At 37.3% G+C, this 17344-nt stretch overlaps 2 protein-coding genes across 3 annotated transcripts in view; one reads left to right on the top strand and one right to left on the bottom strand.

Annotated features, from left to right (window-relative positions):
- Ocrl (Oculocerebrorenal syndrome of Lowe) overlaps positions 1-4980 on the top strand; it is a 32937-nt gene extending 27957 nt beyond the window's left edge. Inside the window, exon 11 of the mRNA XM_067784492.1 lies at positions 4737-4980. The gene's annotated coding sequence lies outside the window, so the exon portion shown is untranslated. The remainder of the gene's footprint in view (positions 1-4736) is intronic.
- The window catches only part of Top1 (topoisomerase 1), a 73637-nt gene that overhangs the window by 6881 nt on the left and 49412 nt on the right, over positions 1-17344 (bottom strand). Inside the window, exons 2-6 of one of the 2 annotated variants that reach the window (XM_067784489.1) lie at positions 8472-8653; positions 7348-8401; positions 7208-7287; positions 697-1826; positions 258-508 (exon numbers count right to left, since the gene is read on the bottom strand). In XM_067784489.1, the coding sequence (XP_067640590.1) occupies positions 258-508; positions 697-1826; positions 7208-7287; positions 7348-8401; positions 8472-8653 (2697 nt within the window). Of the gene's footprint in view, positions 1-257; positions 509-696; positions 1827-7207; positions 8402-8471; positions 8654-17344 lie in introns of both variants that reach the window. The other variant, XM_067784488.1, reaches the window with a different exon arrangement.

Here is a 17344-nt window from a genome sequence, read left to right as displayed (position 1 = left end):
GGGGAGAGTTATCGTTGTTGATATTACTTTTTCTGTAATTTTTTTAATATACTTCGCTTTTCTTATGCATTTAAAAAAATTATATTTAGTGGATATCACAACGATAGTTTTAGTAATTTTAACCCACACACATTCATTACAGGTAAACAACATTTATTGGAAAATTTAAGCAAATCGAAACGAAACCCTACATTTTCTTCAAGCTATGAGACTTCCTGTTATAAGTAGCATAAACATCAACACAATTGCAAACTTACATGATACTCTGACTCAGCGTCTTCAATTAGCTCACGCTTCTGACGTATTTTCTCTTTTAAATTCTCCATCGATTTCTCATGCCCTTTTGGCACTGAACGTTGATGGTTACATAATATAGCTACTGCACGATTAGCACGATTGTAGGCAAGTAATTTTTCCGCAGGCGACATACTCTCTTCGGTAAGTAAATTCAATTGATTTTGTAACGTAATAGAGGCATTGTAGGTACGGAAAACTTTGGCAGTGAGTCCTGTCAATAAATGAAAAAGAAAATTATAATTCTACATACGGGTTTAGAGAAATGTATGGATAAAGGTATCTCAAAATTTATATATCGCAACAAAGGTATTTAAAATTTTAAAGTCCAGTATTGTGACATAAAACCATCATCCATGCACATATTTATTTGTCAATTGCTTATTATCAAACTCCACCTACCTTCCATAAGCTCTTTTAAATGTTCATTAAGCACTTGCGTATTAAGACGATCAAACAAATCATCTCCTTCCTTTTTGTTTTCCAGGAAAAGTTCTAGGTTTTTGTAAACTCGTTTCTCAACTTCAACCTCGTTGTAATAACGTATAGAATCTTTACCAAGGAAATCAAATATGACCACATTCTCTTTACCATTCAACTGTTTTTTCAATTTAACATGTTCGACACGTAGCGAGCAACAACCAACAGTATCCGCTTGATCTTCGTCCTTTTCGTTACCAGCTCTTAGCGCCAATTTATCTATGAAATATAATGCAACTGCTCGTTGTCGTACACGCATCTCTTTGGATTTCCATTCATCACGATATGTGGCACGTATTTTATCAATGGATTTAGCTAAACGACGTGCTGTTTCATATTTTATATGATCCTTTTCACCCTTTAACTTTGACGATGGATTCAACATAATATATTTCACCTGTCCTTGTACATTTTCAATCCATGAAGCTAGCCAAGTGACTGTGTTATCGTGACGTACTTCTTTCCAACGGTGTCCTGGTGGTGGTGGTGGCACCTTTGCTTCTTTACCACAATTTATTGACACATCTTCAGCTTGTATACGACGTTTGATCATACCCATTTTAGGATGTTCACCACGGCCACGAAACAAACCGGGAGGTTCCAATTTGAAATTACCAATCTTCTCTTTGTGACCATCAATGAGACATGTGCCATACTCCTTAATTAAAGCTTCATTCTCCAATTTCTTGGCTAGCTTTTCCTCTTTAGTTGCATTTTTACGTTTCTCCGATTCAGCAGTAAAATATTGGAACATTTCTTCAAAATTGCATTTCTTGAAATCTTTTATTATTTCACGCTCCTTCGATATCATAGTCTTACGAAAATCTTTGAAGAAATTGTCGTTGAAGACATTTTTTGTGCAGTAATCGTGATTTAACATTTTGGCATAAAATGTGGCTGCCTCTTCAGTCTCTTCAGATAAATCGAGCGGTTTGCCATCATAGAAGAAACGCACATTTTTCGGACAACGTTCATAAGGTGGTGCAAATACAGGACCCTTGTGCTCCAAAGTGTTCCATTTAACACCGTCTTCACGCTTCTCTTCTTCCCACCTGAAAGTTTCATTAGGAAAAGCAATGTTTTCTTTTTTATGTTTTATATTACGAAAGGTTGATGTAGTGGCGCATTGGGCACAACCATATGCATGTGCCCTTGCCGCAGCTACACTTGTGATTGTAGTGTATAAGCGACGAATTAAAGCATTTGATAGATCACTGCTTATGACGAAGGCAAAATATTTTCCACCAGCTGATATAAACACATTCATTACCTTCGCCATCAAATAACAGCGATGCATTCAATTCATTACGCAAACTTGACACACAACACAAAAAAAATGTATGCTTATGTCAAATGACAGCAAGCGACCCTAACCTCACAATACATCATTTGACACTTGTGTCATTTGCTGTGGCTATCAAAGTGTTTTTTTTTTGTAGGTTAACACTACAACAGTGGAACTCCAACTTTAGTTTGCAGTTTTAGGGTATTTAATCAGCTGTGTTGCTGTTTTAATAGGGGAACTCATGAAAGCATATAAACTTATAAGGTGTAAAATTATATCCATTTACACACGCTGTTATATGAACGCACCTAGTAATACTCTTGATAAACTTGATTGTTTATCAGCTGTATTATTGCCAAATAAAATTTGTTTGATTGTTATACTAATTAAAAAATGCCAAGATTAAGTAAAAAATCAAAACTAAAACGCCTTTATTTGTTGATGTTGGAGATTTCTGATGAAAATGCCTGCTGTAATGTCTGCAAGGTTGCATTCCTTTGAGTTTACCGCGATTACACAATCAAATATGCGCGTAAATTTATACAAATTGTGTAAGTGATTTTTCATACAAAATTTGACAGCTCGTTTACGCACTAGATAAATTTATACGTTTACACACTTTATAAGGCATTTATACGGTTACATGCGTCCCACTATTGTGCTTAGGTAAATCAGCTATTTGATCTAAATCAAAGAAAAAAAAAAAAAAATAAATGTAAGGCGCGATAACCTCCGAAGAGATCTAAGGCCGAGCTTCTCTTCCAATTTGCGTCGTGCTCCTCTTGATTTTTCCCTACAAATTGGCCGGACGGGACCTACATGTTTTATGCCGACTCCGAACGGCATCTGCAAGGCAGATGAGTTTGCACTGAGAGCTTTTCATGGCAGAAATACAATCGGAGCGCTTGCCAGACACTGCCGAGGGGCGACCCCGCTTAGAAAAATTTTCTTCTAATTGAAAAATCTTATTTCTAAAATTTTGATGTTGCTTTGCCCGGGAGTTGAACCCAGGGCATACGGTGTGATAGGCGGAGCACGCTACCATCACACCACGGTGGTCTAAATCAAAGAGGATAAATATAATAAGAGCCGTCGTCACTCGTTATTTTTTAGGCATTTACTCGATGTAAACTGTGAGGTAGTCGCTACTTTTTTTTTGGGCGAGATGTTTATAAATGTCTTCTATAAATTTTCATGGGGTATTTGTGTTTATTTTTTCAACTGTATTTAATTAATTATTTAAATCTCTTTCCAAAAACACGTTTGCATAAAGTGACAACACCGCATGGATAAATGGAAGGCAATTCAAAAATGTCCCTCATAAAACAAAAGTAGCGACTACCTCACAGTTTACATCGAGTAAATGCCTAAAAAATAACGAGTGACGGCTCTTATTATATTTATCCTCTTTGTCTACATTATCAGTTGAAACCCTCCCCAAGCATTGTGAATGATGACTAACAGCTGAATTCAGTAAGCCGTCTCTAGTCACTATTAGACTATTTGGGGTGAAAATCACTTTTGAGACAATTTGCCATTCTGTAAGCTGTCTCGCGTCTCCAGCCTCATAAAAGCAATCACTAATTTGTGAGATGGGCCGGGGCAGATCACAAAAGTGAAAATTTCAGAAAAAGTATGAAAATTATTTGCGAAAAACGCTTTAAATATATTTTTTTTATTCCTCAAATTAAAATAAGCATAGAAAAAATTAAAAAACAGAAAATACTTTAAAAAAACATCGAACTCTATGTGGAGCCGCTGAGATTCGAACCTACACACTTTGGGATTTTCTATAAAAATTGTGAACGGCAAATGCAATGCTATATTATTTGTTCAATGTATGAGTAAATTGTCATTTTGGTGAATTTCGTTGATATGGTGAATTGTTTTTGTGACTTTCGTTTACTGAATACCGAAATCATCACAAGTCACAAAAATTGTCTCTAAAGGAAAATCTCAAATTTAGAGACTTGAGATGAGACCGAATTACAGAATTCAGCCGTAAGTGTGTTATCTTATCTGTCAACTGCCTGACAGGCTGTTCAATATGGCTACTTTTCAGCGTTTTGACAGGCTGTTCAATATGGCGGCGCCTATCTTCAGCGGGTGATAGAAAGAGATACAGAATGAGACAGCGAAGTCATTTACAAATCAGGTGATCCAATCACTTTGGAATTTTGACGTTTATGCAGAAGATATCACACTTAGTCATCATTCACAATGTCCCCAAGTATTGGTAAAACGAAAATTAAACAAGGGTACAAGAAAGTTCCTTAACGACGACTCTTTTATCAATGCTTGGTTGTTAATTTACCACACTTCTTTAAAATTTTCAGAAAGACCGATTAAAATGGAGACTGAAAAAGCTAAGAAGCCAAAACTTCACCACCCGTCTTTTTCTAGTTCTTCATTTTGTTCTTGTGGGGTGGGAGGGATGGCCTGAAGGTTTAGTGTGGGCATATAAATCGGGCCCGAGATGGTCGGGCTAGCACCCTAATGGTGCTGTGTTATCGGAGCGTACCGGATCTGTATCCGGGAAAGGACCATCACATCGACAACACTCCCCAAAGCCTTCGGGTAGTAACCTTATCGCTACAAGAACAACAACAGCAGTCGAGCAGTGATTGAAAAATTTCCGTTGCGAATATAGTTGGTAATGAGATCCATTTTTGTACAGGGTAGCTTCACAGATGAAGATCAACCACAGGAAGAGGGTAGCAGCGGTACAGGAGGCGGTGCTAAAACAGTTAATAAGCGTAAAGCGGCTCCAGAAGAACTTGCTGATGCTGAGTGTGGTGCCGGAAGTGTCAAGAAGGGGTGCAAGGCGGCTACTGGTGGATAGCAGAAAGCAGCTGGCAAAAATGGAAAAGTATGGTACGGGCAAAAAGGCACCTGCTAAGTTCCACATGAAAAAGAGGAAGGGCGAGGAAGAGCACGAGGTAAGATTTAAATCGACTTTTTACAATTGTTTTGATGTTATCTAGACGTGAACGCTTTTTAGTTTCGATTAATCGATATTTTATAGCAACGTAGAAACAATTAGGTTGCGTTACCTTTGAAACTTGATAATCGGAAATAACATGGGCAATTCGCCTTTATATCACTCAGAATGCACCACTTACACAAGAAATTAAATGGCCTGAGAACACAGCCGTATGAAGCCAAAAACACAAGCAGGCCCTCCGTGAACTGCACAAACAGGCGTCGGACCTCTATGCCAGGAAATGCCCTGAATCCTGTACTCAAAGAACAATACCCTAAACTCTCAGAAGAGGAACGCACATTCCCTAGGGAAACGCGAGTCACTCTAGCTCAGCTTCGATCTGGATACTGTAACAGGTTAAACTCTTACCTATCCAGAATCAACCCCGACATACAAACAATATGTCCTGCTTGTAACGTGTCCCCACATGACACCAACCATCTCTTCAATTGTAATGTGAAACCAACGCCTATAACACCCCTCTCATTATGGTCCTCCCCTGTTTAAACAGCAAGTGTCCTTGGACACCCGTTAGAGGATATTGATGACAATTTGTGATCGGTCACACCTATTGGATGGGTCGAAGCACTGCTACAACAACAACACAAAGACTATCCATCCGATCTGATTCTGCATTTAGCGCCAAAGGTTTAATATAAAATGTATATTTTAAAAGGTTTTAATTGAAATAAAAAACCTTTAACAGAAGATATATGAATTCAATTTAGTTTTATGTCTTTTCACACTTGAAATTAAGTCAAATTCAAAGCTTTTTTGAGAACAACGAAATCTTTTCAGTTTTAACCGGTATCCTGAGATACGACTTTGTTAACGACTTCGATCAGATACAGCCTTATTAACAGAATATCTGAACCCCAGCGGGTTAGGGGGTTAGAATATGCCCGCGGTAGGTATGCCTGTCGTAAGAGGCGACTAAAATACCAGATTCAAGGGATTGTGTAGCGCAACCTTTTCAGGTTGCCAGCGCAATACATAGCTTCTCCAACCCCAATTGTCAACCCCACCTATCCGTGGAGAATCCTGTTTCATTAACAGCAGAGGCTCTGGCGACCCCAAGCTCCTCATGGAACTTGGGGGTGGGGAGGGAGGTTTAATGTGGCCATATATATCGTTCCCGAGATGGTCGGGCTAGCACCTTAATGGTGCTGTGTTACCGGAGCGTACCGGATCTGTATCAGGCAAGGGGCCATTCACATCGATAACACCCCCAAAGCCTTCGTTGGTTCCACATTACAATTAAAGAGATGGTTGGTGTCATGTGGGGACACATTGCAAGCGGGGCATACATTTTGCATGTCGGGGTTGATTCTGGATAGGTAGAGTGACTCGCGTTTCCCTGGGCAGTATGCGTTTCTCTTGCCATGGATTTCATCGGTGATAATGCCAGGTTAAGCGAGACGAAGAAACTAGAAATACCGGTGTGACAACTGTTTATTTTAGAAACTAGTTCATAAATTGAAGGGCCAGGTCCCGTGGCCATAATAGTACAGTCGTCGGCAAGGAAATGATTGTAACTCCTTCTGATGGCGAAGGGAGCTTTGATATGGAGACAGAAAACAGATTAAAAGAAGCGTGTATAGGACACCACCTGGTTAATTTTCTTAGATTTCGTTTTTGAGATTTCGTTCCTAAATTGAGGCGACGCTTGTCGACCTTTCAGATAATTTGCGGTTCATTTTTAGACTCTTGCTAAAAGGTTTTGACAGGACGAGTGCCGCGATTTAGTCCGTTATTTATCTGAGTGTTCATGGCGTTTTGAGCGAAAGCCATGTTGATGGGTGGCTGGGCGAATATTCGCCATAAACTAAGGATAGAAACTTACAGCAGGCTAAACACTACTTGTAATAAAGACAAAGCAATTCGACTGTGAAAATTGTGTTGAAATTAAGTTTATATTAATAAGGGACCAGTTTGTACGTTTGCGTAATTCATGTCTTATATCCAAAGTGAAGGGTATTGAAAACTGCTTCAACATTTTCATGTCGTATATATTATAAAATAAATTAGTCTAAACTCCTTAAAACTGTGTAAAAGGCAATTATCATTTGCCTGCCTGATTGGACATTAGAATCGCAAAGAGTACAAACTGGTACCTCGCATTTATATGAACTTATTATATTATCAAAACACAGCCTATTACTCACCATCTCCACACCTCTTCTTCTTCTTCATCTTGTTTTTTCTTGCGCTTTGCAGGAGAAGCAGTTTCTTGCTTTACCTCGACCTGTATGTAGATTAATATAACGATGGAGGATAATTGATTTATTAATTTTATGTTGTTTACCTTTTTAGTCTTCTTATTTTTCGGTTTGCTCTCTTCGTAATCGTCTTCTTCGTACTCTTCCTTGATACGTTTCTTTTTATTTTTAGACTTGCCAGATGATGCTTCTTTCTTAACCTTCTTACGTGCCAACAATGGCACATCCTCATCATCGTCTTCCTCAATATCCGTTTTAATTTTACGCTTCGCCAATGGTATATCCTCTTCATCATCTACATCATCATCAAGTGGATCACGTACTTGAGTATTTGCTTTTCGTTTGGCCAATGGAATATCTTCATCATCGTCCTCTTCGCATTCAGCCGTGTTTTGTTCCGGTTCTTCCTCGCCACTAACCTCTGCCTCTTCCTTCACAATAAAATCTGGTTCATCTTCTTTAAATTGTGACATTGAATAATCACATGAACTGGCTTGTGAAATATTTATATTACTTTCTTCGACCTTAAAATTCGGCTTCTCTTCATAGCCATCTTTAGGTTGGCTTCTATTTTCAAAACCAGTATTTGAGTCATCCATAAGTTCATTTCCAACGGGCTCTGGTTTGAGTGCAACAAAATCTGTATTGTAACCATTCGAAGGTGCAGCTGTTGAAGGTTGTGAAATGGGTTCGGGTTTTATAAATTCTCCATCGGTTAATTTGGCTTTATCACCACTTGATGATAAAGATTTCGAAGAACTCGAGCTGGAATGTTTGTGTTTCGAAGACGATGAGCTACGATGACGATCCTTATCCTTGTCCTTATCACGTGAACTGGATGATGACGACGATTTGTGATGACGTTGTTTGTCTTTATCCTTGTCCTTAACTTTGCTAGACGAGCTACTGCTCTCTTTACGATCGCGATCCTTATCCCTTTTTTCCTTATCCTTTGAAGAGCTCTTATGATGACTAGAGCTAGATGATGATGATGATTTATGTTTATCCTTGTCCTTGTCGCGGTCCTTATCCCGGTGGCTTGAACTGGAACTGGAACTATGCTTGCTGCCATCTTTGTCTTTATCGCGGTGCTTATCCTTGCTACTGGAGGATGAACTGCTATGGTGTTTGTCTTTGTCGCTACAGTAGAGGAAAATAATTTATTTGTAAAGCTTATCAAGAGCAAATAACGTCAAAATTTATTACTCACCGATTACTACTCTTGTGATCCTTCGAACTGGAACTTGAACTCTTGTGATCGCGTTCTTTATCACGATGTTTATCCTTGCTCGAGGATTTATGTTTGCTGCTGTTGCTGCTACTGCTGTGGTGGCCGTTACTAACTCCATTCACCTGCACCACTTCTGACGACCCATTCTGAGTCTTGATGTCCTGCAAATGAAAAAAAAGGTAATTTAATGTAATATTACTATATTATGTGACAAGGCCGTTTTAAATAAGTATAATTGAATTTAAATTTGTTTTTTTGGAATTCTGATAACACCATAGCGCATAGAAAATATCCTTATCAACACTCATTGGTAACAACAGGGAAAAGAGGAAACCCACCACTTTGTAAAAGCCAATGAAATACATATGTCACGAATTTCAATTGTGTTTTTATTTTTAACTAGCTTTACCCGGCGTATGTTATAACGCCCGATATCGAATGAATGTTGCGTTATTTTTATACTCAGCGTGCTTTGCACTCAGAGTATATTAACTTTGATTGGATAACGGTTGGTTGTACAGGTATAAAGGAATCGAGATAGATATAGACTTCCATATATCATAATCATCAGTATCGAAAAAAAAATTTGATTGAGCCATGTCCGTCCGTCTGAACGTTAACACGATTACTTGAGTAAATTTTGAGGTATCTTAATGAAATTTGGTACGTAAGTTCCTGGGCACTCATCTCAGATCGCTATTTAAAATGAACGAAATCGGACTATAACCACGCCCACTTTTTCGATCTCGAAAATTTCGAAAGTGAGATAATTCATTACCAAAGACGGATAAAGCGATGAAACTTGGTAGGTAAGTTGGCCTTATGACGCAGAATAGAAAATTTGTCAAATTTTGGACAATGGGCGTGGCACCGCCCACTTTTAAAAGAAGGTAATTCAAAAGTTTTGCAAGCCGTAATTTGGCAGTCGTTGAAGATATCATGATGAAATTTGACAGGAACGTTACTCCCATTACTATATGTGCGCTAAATAAAAATTAGCAAAATCGGATGACGAACACGCCCATTTTAAGTCAAATTTTAACAAATTTAATAAATTTAATATCTTTACAGTATATAAGTAAATTATGTCAACATTCAACTACAGTAATGATATGGTGCAACAAAATACAAAAATAAAAGAAAATTTCAAAATGGGCGTGGCTCCGCCCTTTTTCATTTAATTTGTCTAGAATACTTTTAATGCCATCCTTATGAAATTAGGTAGGGCATAGACTCTATGATGATAATTGTTTTCTGTGAAAATGGGCGAAATCGGTTGAAGCCACGCCCAGTTTTTATACACACTCGACGTCTGTCCTTCCTCTCGGCCGTTAACACGATAACTTGGGAAAAAATAGATATATCTTTACTAAACTTAGTTCACGTACTTATCTGAACTCACTTTATCTTGGTATAAAAAGTGGCCGAAATCCGACCATGATCACGATCACGTTATCTATATCGAAAAATTAAAAAAAAATGTCATAATTCTATACCAAATATGAAAAAAGGGATGAAACATTGTAATTGGATTGGTTTATTGACCAAAATATAACTTTAGAAATTGGGTGTGACACCTTCCATATTAAGTAGAATAAAATGAAAAAGTTCATTGGAATATTAGCATATGGCTCACTTCCCTTTTAAAATACTCTATAGTACCTTCCATTTGATACCCATGTCATGCTAACACCTTCCAGGGTTACTCTAGGTTCATTTTCCTACATGGTGATTTTCCCTTATTTTGTCTCCAAAGCTCTCAGCTGAGTATGTAATGTTCGGTTACACCTTCCTTACTTGTTTATGTTTATTAATGATAAACAACAACAACAACCTTCGGTGATAGTGTGTAGAAGCCTTTTGTTCCTGTTGAGTTCAATGGCCGATTAAACGTAAGTGAATACATTTTTTGTTCTGTGGATGCATGTTCCTCAATGATGTAGCGGGTGAGATGATCGGGTCAGTACTTTATTGGTGCTATATCAGATCTATATCCGGAAAAGGGCTTCCAACAAGGATATACAACACGAAGCCTTCGGGAAGTTTTTTTCTAGACGCTGCAAAAAATCTAGGAGTAGTTTTTAATACGATCTTGACATGGAAAGACCCCATTTTTATCAGGGGAAAAGTGTATGGAATGCTTCGTACACTGTGGCCAACTGAATATTTCACTCCGTTACATATTAGACCACTTCTAGCGAAAGCGTACCTAATGCCTACACTCCTTTATGGATGTGAGATTTACTCAAATTGTGACTATGTGTGTATGAATAAACTTAATGTTGCTTACAATAACATTGCTAGATATGTATTTGGGTTGAAAAGACTTGACCATGTTTCACATCACGCTGAAAGGTTGCTAAATATTTATTTTCACAATCTTTTAAAAGTTAAAATACCAACTATCCTTGACAAAATCTTATGGTGATTTCTTTTCTACACGAAAATGTCGCCATTTTCAGGGGCAAACATTTTTAAGATTCTCACTTCGCCCTGTGAAACTGTAGCCACTTAAAATGTTAAGTGCCACCCTGCATGACTTGAAAAGAACAAAAATTGTAACCCTTTTTACAAAAAAAATGCAGTTCGTGTGGTTGTTCGCTGTCAACTGTGATCGCAAATTGCTTTTGAGTGAGGCATGATTCATACGTACATATATAGCATTCACTTCGTATGATTCATAGCATTCGCTTCATCTTCGTGTGATTCATCAGCTAATTGACAGGGATGTTTTCTGCACTGTCAACAGCGTTGCCAGGTGATGAAAAAAAAGAAGCTAGATTGGCAAAAAAAAAAAAAGGTTAGAAAAAGCTAAATTTAGAAAAAAAGAAGCTAAAAAAAGGCCAGAAATTTGTTTGGTTAATTCATAAAATTTTTTTTTTATATTTTAGTTTACACATTTGTAAATAAAAACTTATAAACATAACTTAAACATAACTTCTTGTTTCAAAACATATCAGGCATCAGGCAAAACATTCCTTGACTAGCACATGGAATTACTTTAAATGATTGCATATGTGTATATACACAAAAAAAAATATTACAAACTAATTATTTATATAAAATATTCCCCGTCTGAAAAATCAGAAGAGCTTAAGTCTGCGTATAAAGTTTGGCTATTTACCATAGATATGAGATCATCGGTAATTTCAAAATCATTACAACATTTAGATAAGCGTTTTAACGAGCATCTAATATTAAGCAGCGCATTAAGCATTTTAATTTTTAGTTTGTTCCTTGATTTAGTTTTCAGAATTTTCATGCCACTAAAAATTCTTTCAACCTCCGCGTTACTGAGTGGTAATACTAAAAAACTAAATATGAATCCGACAAGTTCTAAAAAAGGTGGTTCGTTTAATGCATTTTTATGTTCTCGGACTTCCGACCAAAATTCCATGGTGGAGTGTACATTTTTCCATTGTATAATTATAAGTTTTCGCCACTGCAGCTCTATTAATGCTATTTGACTTGAAGAATAACTATACATCTCTTTTTCAAAGTAAGAAAATACATCTGGCTTTGAAACTTTCAACGAATTAATCTTTTGTAGAGAACTCATATTATTAGGTATTAGGTGTTCACAGGAACTATTGAAATTATTTTATTTTAGAAATTATTAAAAATACATTCGGATTAAAAAAGGCTAGAAAAAAGTCACGAAGCTAAACCCAACATTTCGAGGCTAAAGGCAAAAACAAAAGGCTAAATCTAGCCTCGAAAAGGCTAACCTGGCAACACTGGCACTTTTTGCCATTTTTAGGGGTAGGTTGTTGAGAAAAGATAATGATGCCCTCTATTGAGGCTAAGCTGATTTTACAACAGAAGACAACTTTTTGAAGGGTTGGCGTGAAGGCGACATCTTCGTGTAGAAAAGAAAACACCATTATATATAAAAAGAAAGCCTAAAATGTGTGATAGTTTGTAGCCGGTGGTTGAAGAGATGCGCCGGTCGATTTTGTTCAAGCTTTCATATAAGTTGCGTATACCTCACGTGGTGGTTTGCACATAGGTTTGGTTGCGATCGACGCACAGGGTCTCGAGATATAGGCCAAAATGTAGTCCCGGGTACCCCTAGAATGTGTTTATAGCATATGCATATAAAATGAAAGCTGTTGCTGAGAGCTTTAAAGTAAATTTCATTGTGATATTCGATTTAGTCGCATCAACCTAGCAAAACTGATAAATATGCATGCAAAGCCGAAATAAATACATGAATTAATAATAACCACATACCTATTTACCTACGTCCTACTCGATTTGCCTGAAATTTGGTATGTAAATTTGCCTATATTAGTATTTACGATCCTTTTTTCCAGGAAGTATACCAGAGATGGACTGGGAGTGGGACTGGGATTAGGACTAGGACTGGGACTGAGACTCGGGGTGGGACTCGGAATGGGACTGGAACAAAATACATACCATCCTCTTGGACTGGCCATAAGGGATGAAGAAGAGTGAGAAGAACTTTAGAGAAGAGGAAAGAGGAGATACTGAGAAAGAGATAGAATGAGACGAAGATAGAGATAGATGAAGCGAAAAAGACGGAGGGTGGAGTAAATAAAAGGATTAGGAAAAACAGAAGAGGGGGGGGAGGGCAGAGTTAGACGGAAAAAGTTTATTAAAATGTATGCAGATAGACCAAATTTAGGGCAGAACAATGTCTGCCGGGTCTGCTAGTTATATATACAAATAAACCTGATTATTTATATCGGAGGCTTGCGTTTCTTCATTCATCGAGATCAGTGTTTCTTCTTATGCACATAGGATACCGTTTGCTAAAGGCGGTGATACAATGACATTTTTCATATAGATGCGTTTAGCACAAGCTTATAAATTCCAATAACATCGCCACAATCAACCAAGATGTTGCGTTTGTAAATATGAAGGAACTTCAGACTTCGCAATTGAAGTTTATTACGCCTTTCCCACTCACATACAAAATTTCGAGAAGCCTGTTGTAAACATTCTCCCTATACAACAAAAATACTTGCCAGGGCCGGACTTGAGGTATTTGCCGCCCTAGGCTGTTTATTTTTCTGCGCCCCCCTCCCCAACTTTTTAAAAATTCTCTTCGATATGTATATGAAATAAAAGAAATCGTAACAAATAATATCTACATACTTTTAGCTGATACTATTTATACTCAGTTGAGCAGAGCTCACAGAGTATATTAACTTTGATTGGACAACGGTTGGTTGTACAGGTATAAAGGAATCGAGATAGATATAGACTTCCATATATCAAAATCATCAGCATCGAAAAAAAATTTGATTGAGCCATGTCCGTCCGTCCGTCTGTCCGTTAACACGATAACTTGAGTAAATTTTGAGGTATCTTGATGAAATTTGGTATGTAGGTTCATGGGCACTCATCTCAGATCGCTATTTAAAATGAACGATATCGGACTATAACCACGCCCACTTTTTCGATATCGAAAATTTCGAAAAACCGAAAAAGTGCGATAATTCATTACCAAAGACGGATAAAGTGATGAAACTTGGTAGGTGAGTTGAACTTATGACGCAAAATAGAAAATTACTAAAATTTTGGACAATGGGCGTGGCACCGCCCACTTTTAAAAGAAGGTAATTTAAAAGTTATGCAAGCTGTAATTTGGCAGTCGTTGAAGATATCATGATGAAATTTTGCAGGAACGTTACTCCTATTACTATATTGTCACGAATATTAGCAAAATTAAGGAGTACTGCCGTCTCTAAGCCGATGCTAAGTAGTGACGTGAATGCACATCAATAATTCAATCATTATGTATCTACATAAACGAAACAATAACTGCGTCTACATATATGTACCATGTACGTATACGATCAGCGGTGAGTCAATGCACTAACACATGCATATATCTGAGATACTCCTATAAGTATGCAATGATAAAAACTATAAAATTGTGCAATTGTAGTTACAGCTGAGAAGTTTGAGAGCTCCTGGACAATGCTAGTAGATTCTAGAAAATGCGAACGAGGAAACCAAAGAGTATAAAAGGCGACAGATGTAGAGGCGCTGTAATTCAGTTTGAGTTGAGCACTCAATCAGTTATTGATTAAGCACGCGATCTGGCGCCCAATAGTAGAGTTTAATTGAGTTCTCAATCAGTTTGGTTATTAAGCCAGCGAGTAGCAAAGTATAAGTGTTATTGTGAAGTACTTTAATAAAGGCCATTTTTCCATTATTCAATATTGGAGTTTTTTATTCAACAGTTTAGTGATTCGAACTTAGCAGAAGATTGCAAATAAGAGGATTTGCAAGTAAATTCGTTACAATATGTATGCTTAATAAAAATTGGCAAAATCGGAGAACGACCACGCCCACTTTTAAAAAAAAATTTTTTTAAGTCAAATTTTAACAAACAATTTAATATCGTTACAGTATATAAGTCAATTATGTCAACATTCAACTCCAGTAATGATATGGTGCAACAAAATACAAAAATAAAAACAAATTTCAAAATGGGCGTGGCTACGCCTTTTTTCATTTAATTTGTCTAGGATACTTTTAATGTCATAAGTTGAACCAAAAATTTACCAAACCTTGTGAAATTTGGTAGGGGCTTATATTCTAGGACGATAACTGTTTTCTGTAAAAAGGGCGAAATCGGTTGAAGCCGCGCCCAGTTTTTATAGACAGTCGACCGTATATCCTTCCGCTCGGCCCTTAACACGATAACTTGAGAAAAAGTCGATATATCTTTACTAAACTTAGTTCACGTACTTATCTGAACATACTTTGTATTGGTATAAAAAATGGCCGAAACCCGACTATGACCACGCCCACTTTTTCGATATCGAAAATTACGAAAAATGAAAAAAATGCCATAATTCTATACCAAATACGAAAAAAGGGATGAAACATGGTAATTGGATTGGTTTATTGTAAAATGTGTGTGACACCTACCATATTAAGTAGAAGAAAATGAAAAAGTTCTGCAAGGCGAAATCAAACGCCCTTAGAATCTTGGCGGGTAAATAAATAGGCATGGGGTGGGGGCACACTATATGTCACTCCAAGGCGCGTAGGGGCTTCGCACGGCAGTTGATACGCGTATATAAATTGGCGAAACAAAATGAAGCGACATTAAACTCAAAATTCAAATTCAAACTTTATTTTGGGAGCACGGGGTTTATCTACGTGTGATCGCTTCGCTGGTCGCAAAATTATGTACTTTTGAGTCTTTTTGTTACAATTGTGTCGGACGTTTTCTTTTGTGTTGTGTTACATTGTGTATGCGTGTAGGTGTGTGTGTGGGGATACAGAGTTGTATGTTAAATGTTGAGTGTGAAACTGCGGTGTATATGTGGATCGTGTGCTCATTTAACCAGCAGGAATACTATACGTGGTATTACATATATAAATAAATTAGCGGTACCCGACAGATGATGTTCTGGGTCAAACTGGTCCACATTTTGGTCAATATCTCGAAAACGCCTTCACATATACAACTACCACCACTCCCTTTTAAAACCCTCATTAATACCTTTATTTGATACCCATATCGTACAAACAAATTCTAGAGTCAGCCCTGGTCCAGCTTTATGGCGATATCCTTAAATGGCGTCCACCTATAGAACTATGGCCGACTCCCTCTTAAAATACTATTTAATACCTTCCATTTGATACGCATGGCATACTAACACATTCCAAGGTTACCCTAGGTAAATTTTCCTACATGGTGATTTTCCCTTACTTTATCTCCATAGGTCTCAGCTGAGTATGCTACGTTCGGTTACACCCGAACTTAGCCTTCCTTACTTGTTTATTTATATTAATAATTCCATGTACATAGATATGTATATGCTTAACAAATTTTGATCTTTGGATAAAAATACACTTATTCACAATAATTTGCGTCGAACCTTATTTTTTGCAAATTCTTCTATCAACTTATCACAATCAAGTTTTACACATAATGAAGATTGCAAGTAAAGCCGTAGCCGACGTTCGGTGTTCTGATGTTGTTGAACGTAACTAATTTTTTACTCTTCGTAAATATGAAAAAGATCTTTCGGCACTGCAGTTTGTTACTGCAGTGCATACAAGTATTCCATAAGCTATTTCGACGTTTGGAAACACCATTTGAAGATCATTTTTCCGCAAAAATTTTAGCATTTCTGTTGGTGAAAAATTGGATATCGGCGAAGTCGGCGTGAAGACATAGCGATACAGGAATTTTTTAGTTGTTGTTCGAACGGTTCGAAATGGGAAATTCTAGTAACAAACGCTGAAATGGATGTTTCGTTTTCATGCTGGCATTATGTAGTCCTTGTTTCTAGTGATAAACAAGGTCACGTGATACGTTGTTGCACAGAGTGGCAGACGACATGTTAGACGCTCTGTTGCACACACTTTAAAAATTTTCGCGCCTTTATCTGAATGCTTACGACTGCTGATCCATGAAATGAATGAGCAAATTCCTTATATTAAATTATTGATATAGGTACATGTTTTTCATATTATTGTCACGGATATTACCACCCCTAAGTTATCCCATCACTAAGGCGATGCTAAGGCCATGCCAAGCAGTATTTACGTTAATAATCAAATCAAGTATACACATATATAAGGCAGCCCAGAGAGATGTCACACACAGATGCATTTACTTATACGGCTATGTGCGCGCGAGAGACTGTAAACTACAAACATTCACATCAATAATTCAATCTTTATGTGTTTACATAAACGAATAAATAATTGCGTCTACACATATGTACGTATACGAGCAGCGGAGCGGCAATGCACAAACACATGCATATATCTTATCTCAGTGGTCACAAGAGAGGGCAATAATTTGTGCACGTAGTTGCGGCTGGCGATTTTGTAGCCGAAACAACTAGTAACTT

Source organism: Eurosta solidaginis, chromosome 4 (genome assembly GCF_040869045.1).
Source record: "Eurosta solidaginis isolate ZX-2024a chromosome 4, ASM4086904v1, whole genome shotgun sequence".
Taxonomy (NCBI): domain Eukaryota; kingdom Metazoa; phylum Arthropoda; class Insecta; order Diptera; family Tephritidae; genus Eurosta; species Eurosta solidaginis.
Note: the sequence above shows the minus strand (reverse complement) of the source record. Positions and strands in the feature narration are given on the sequence as shown.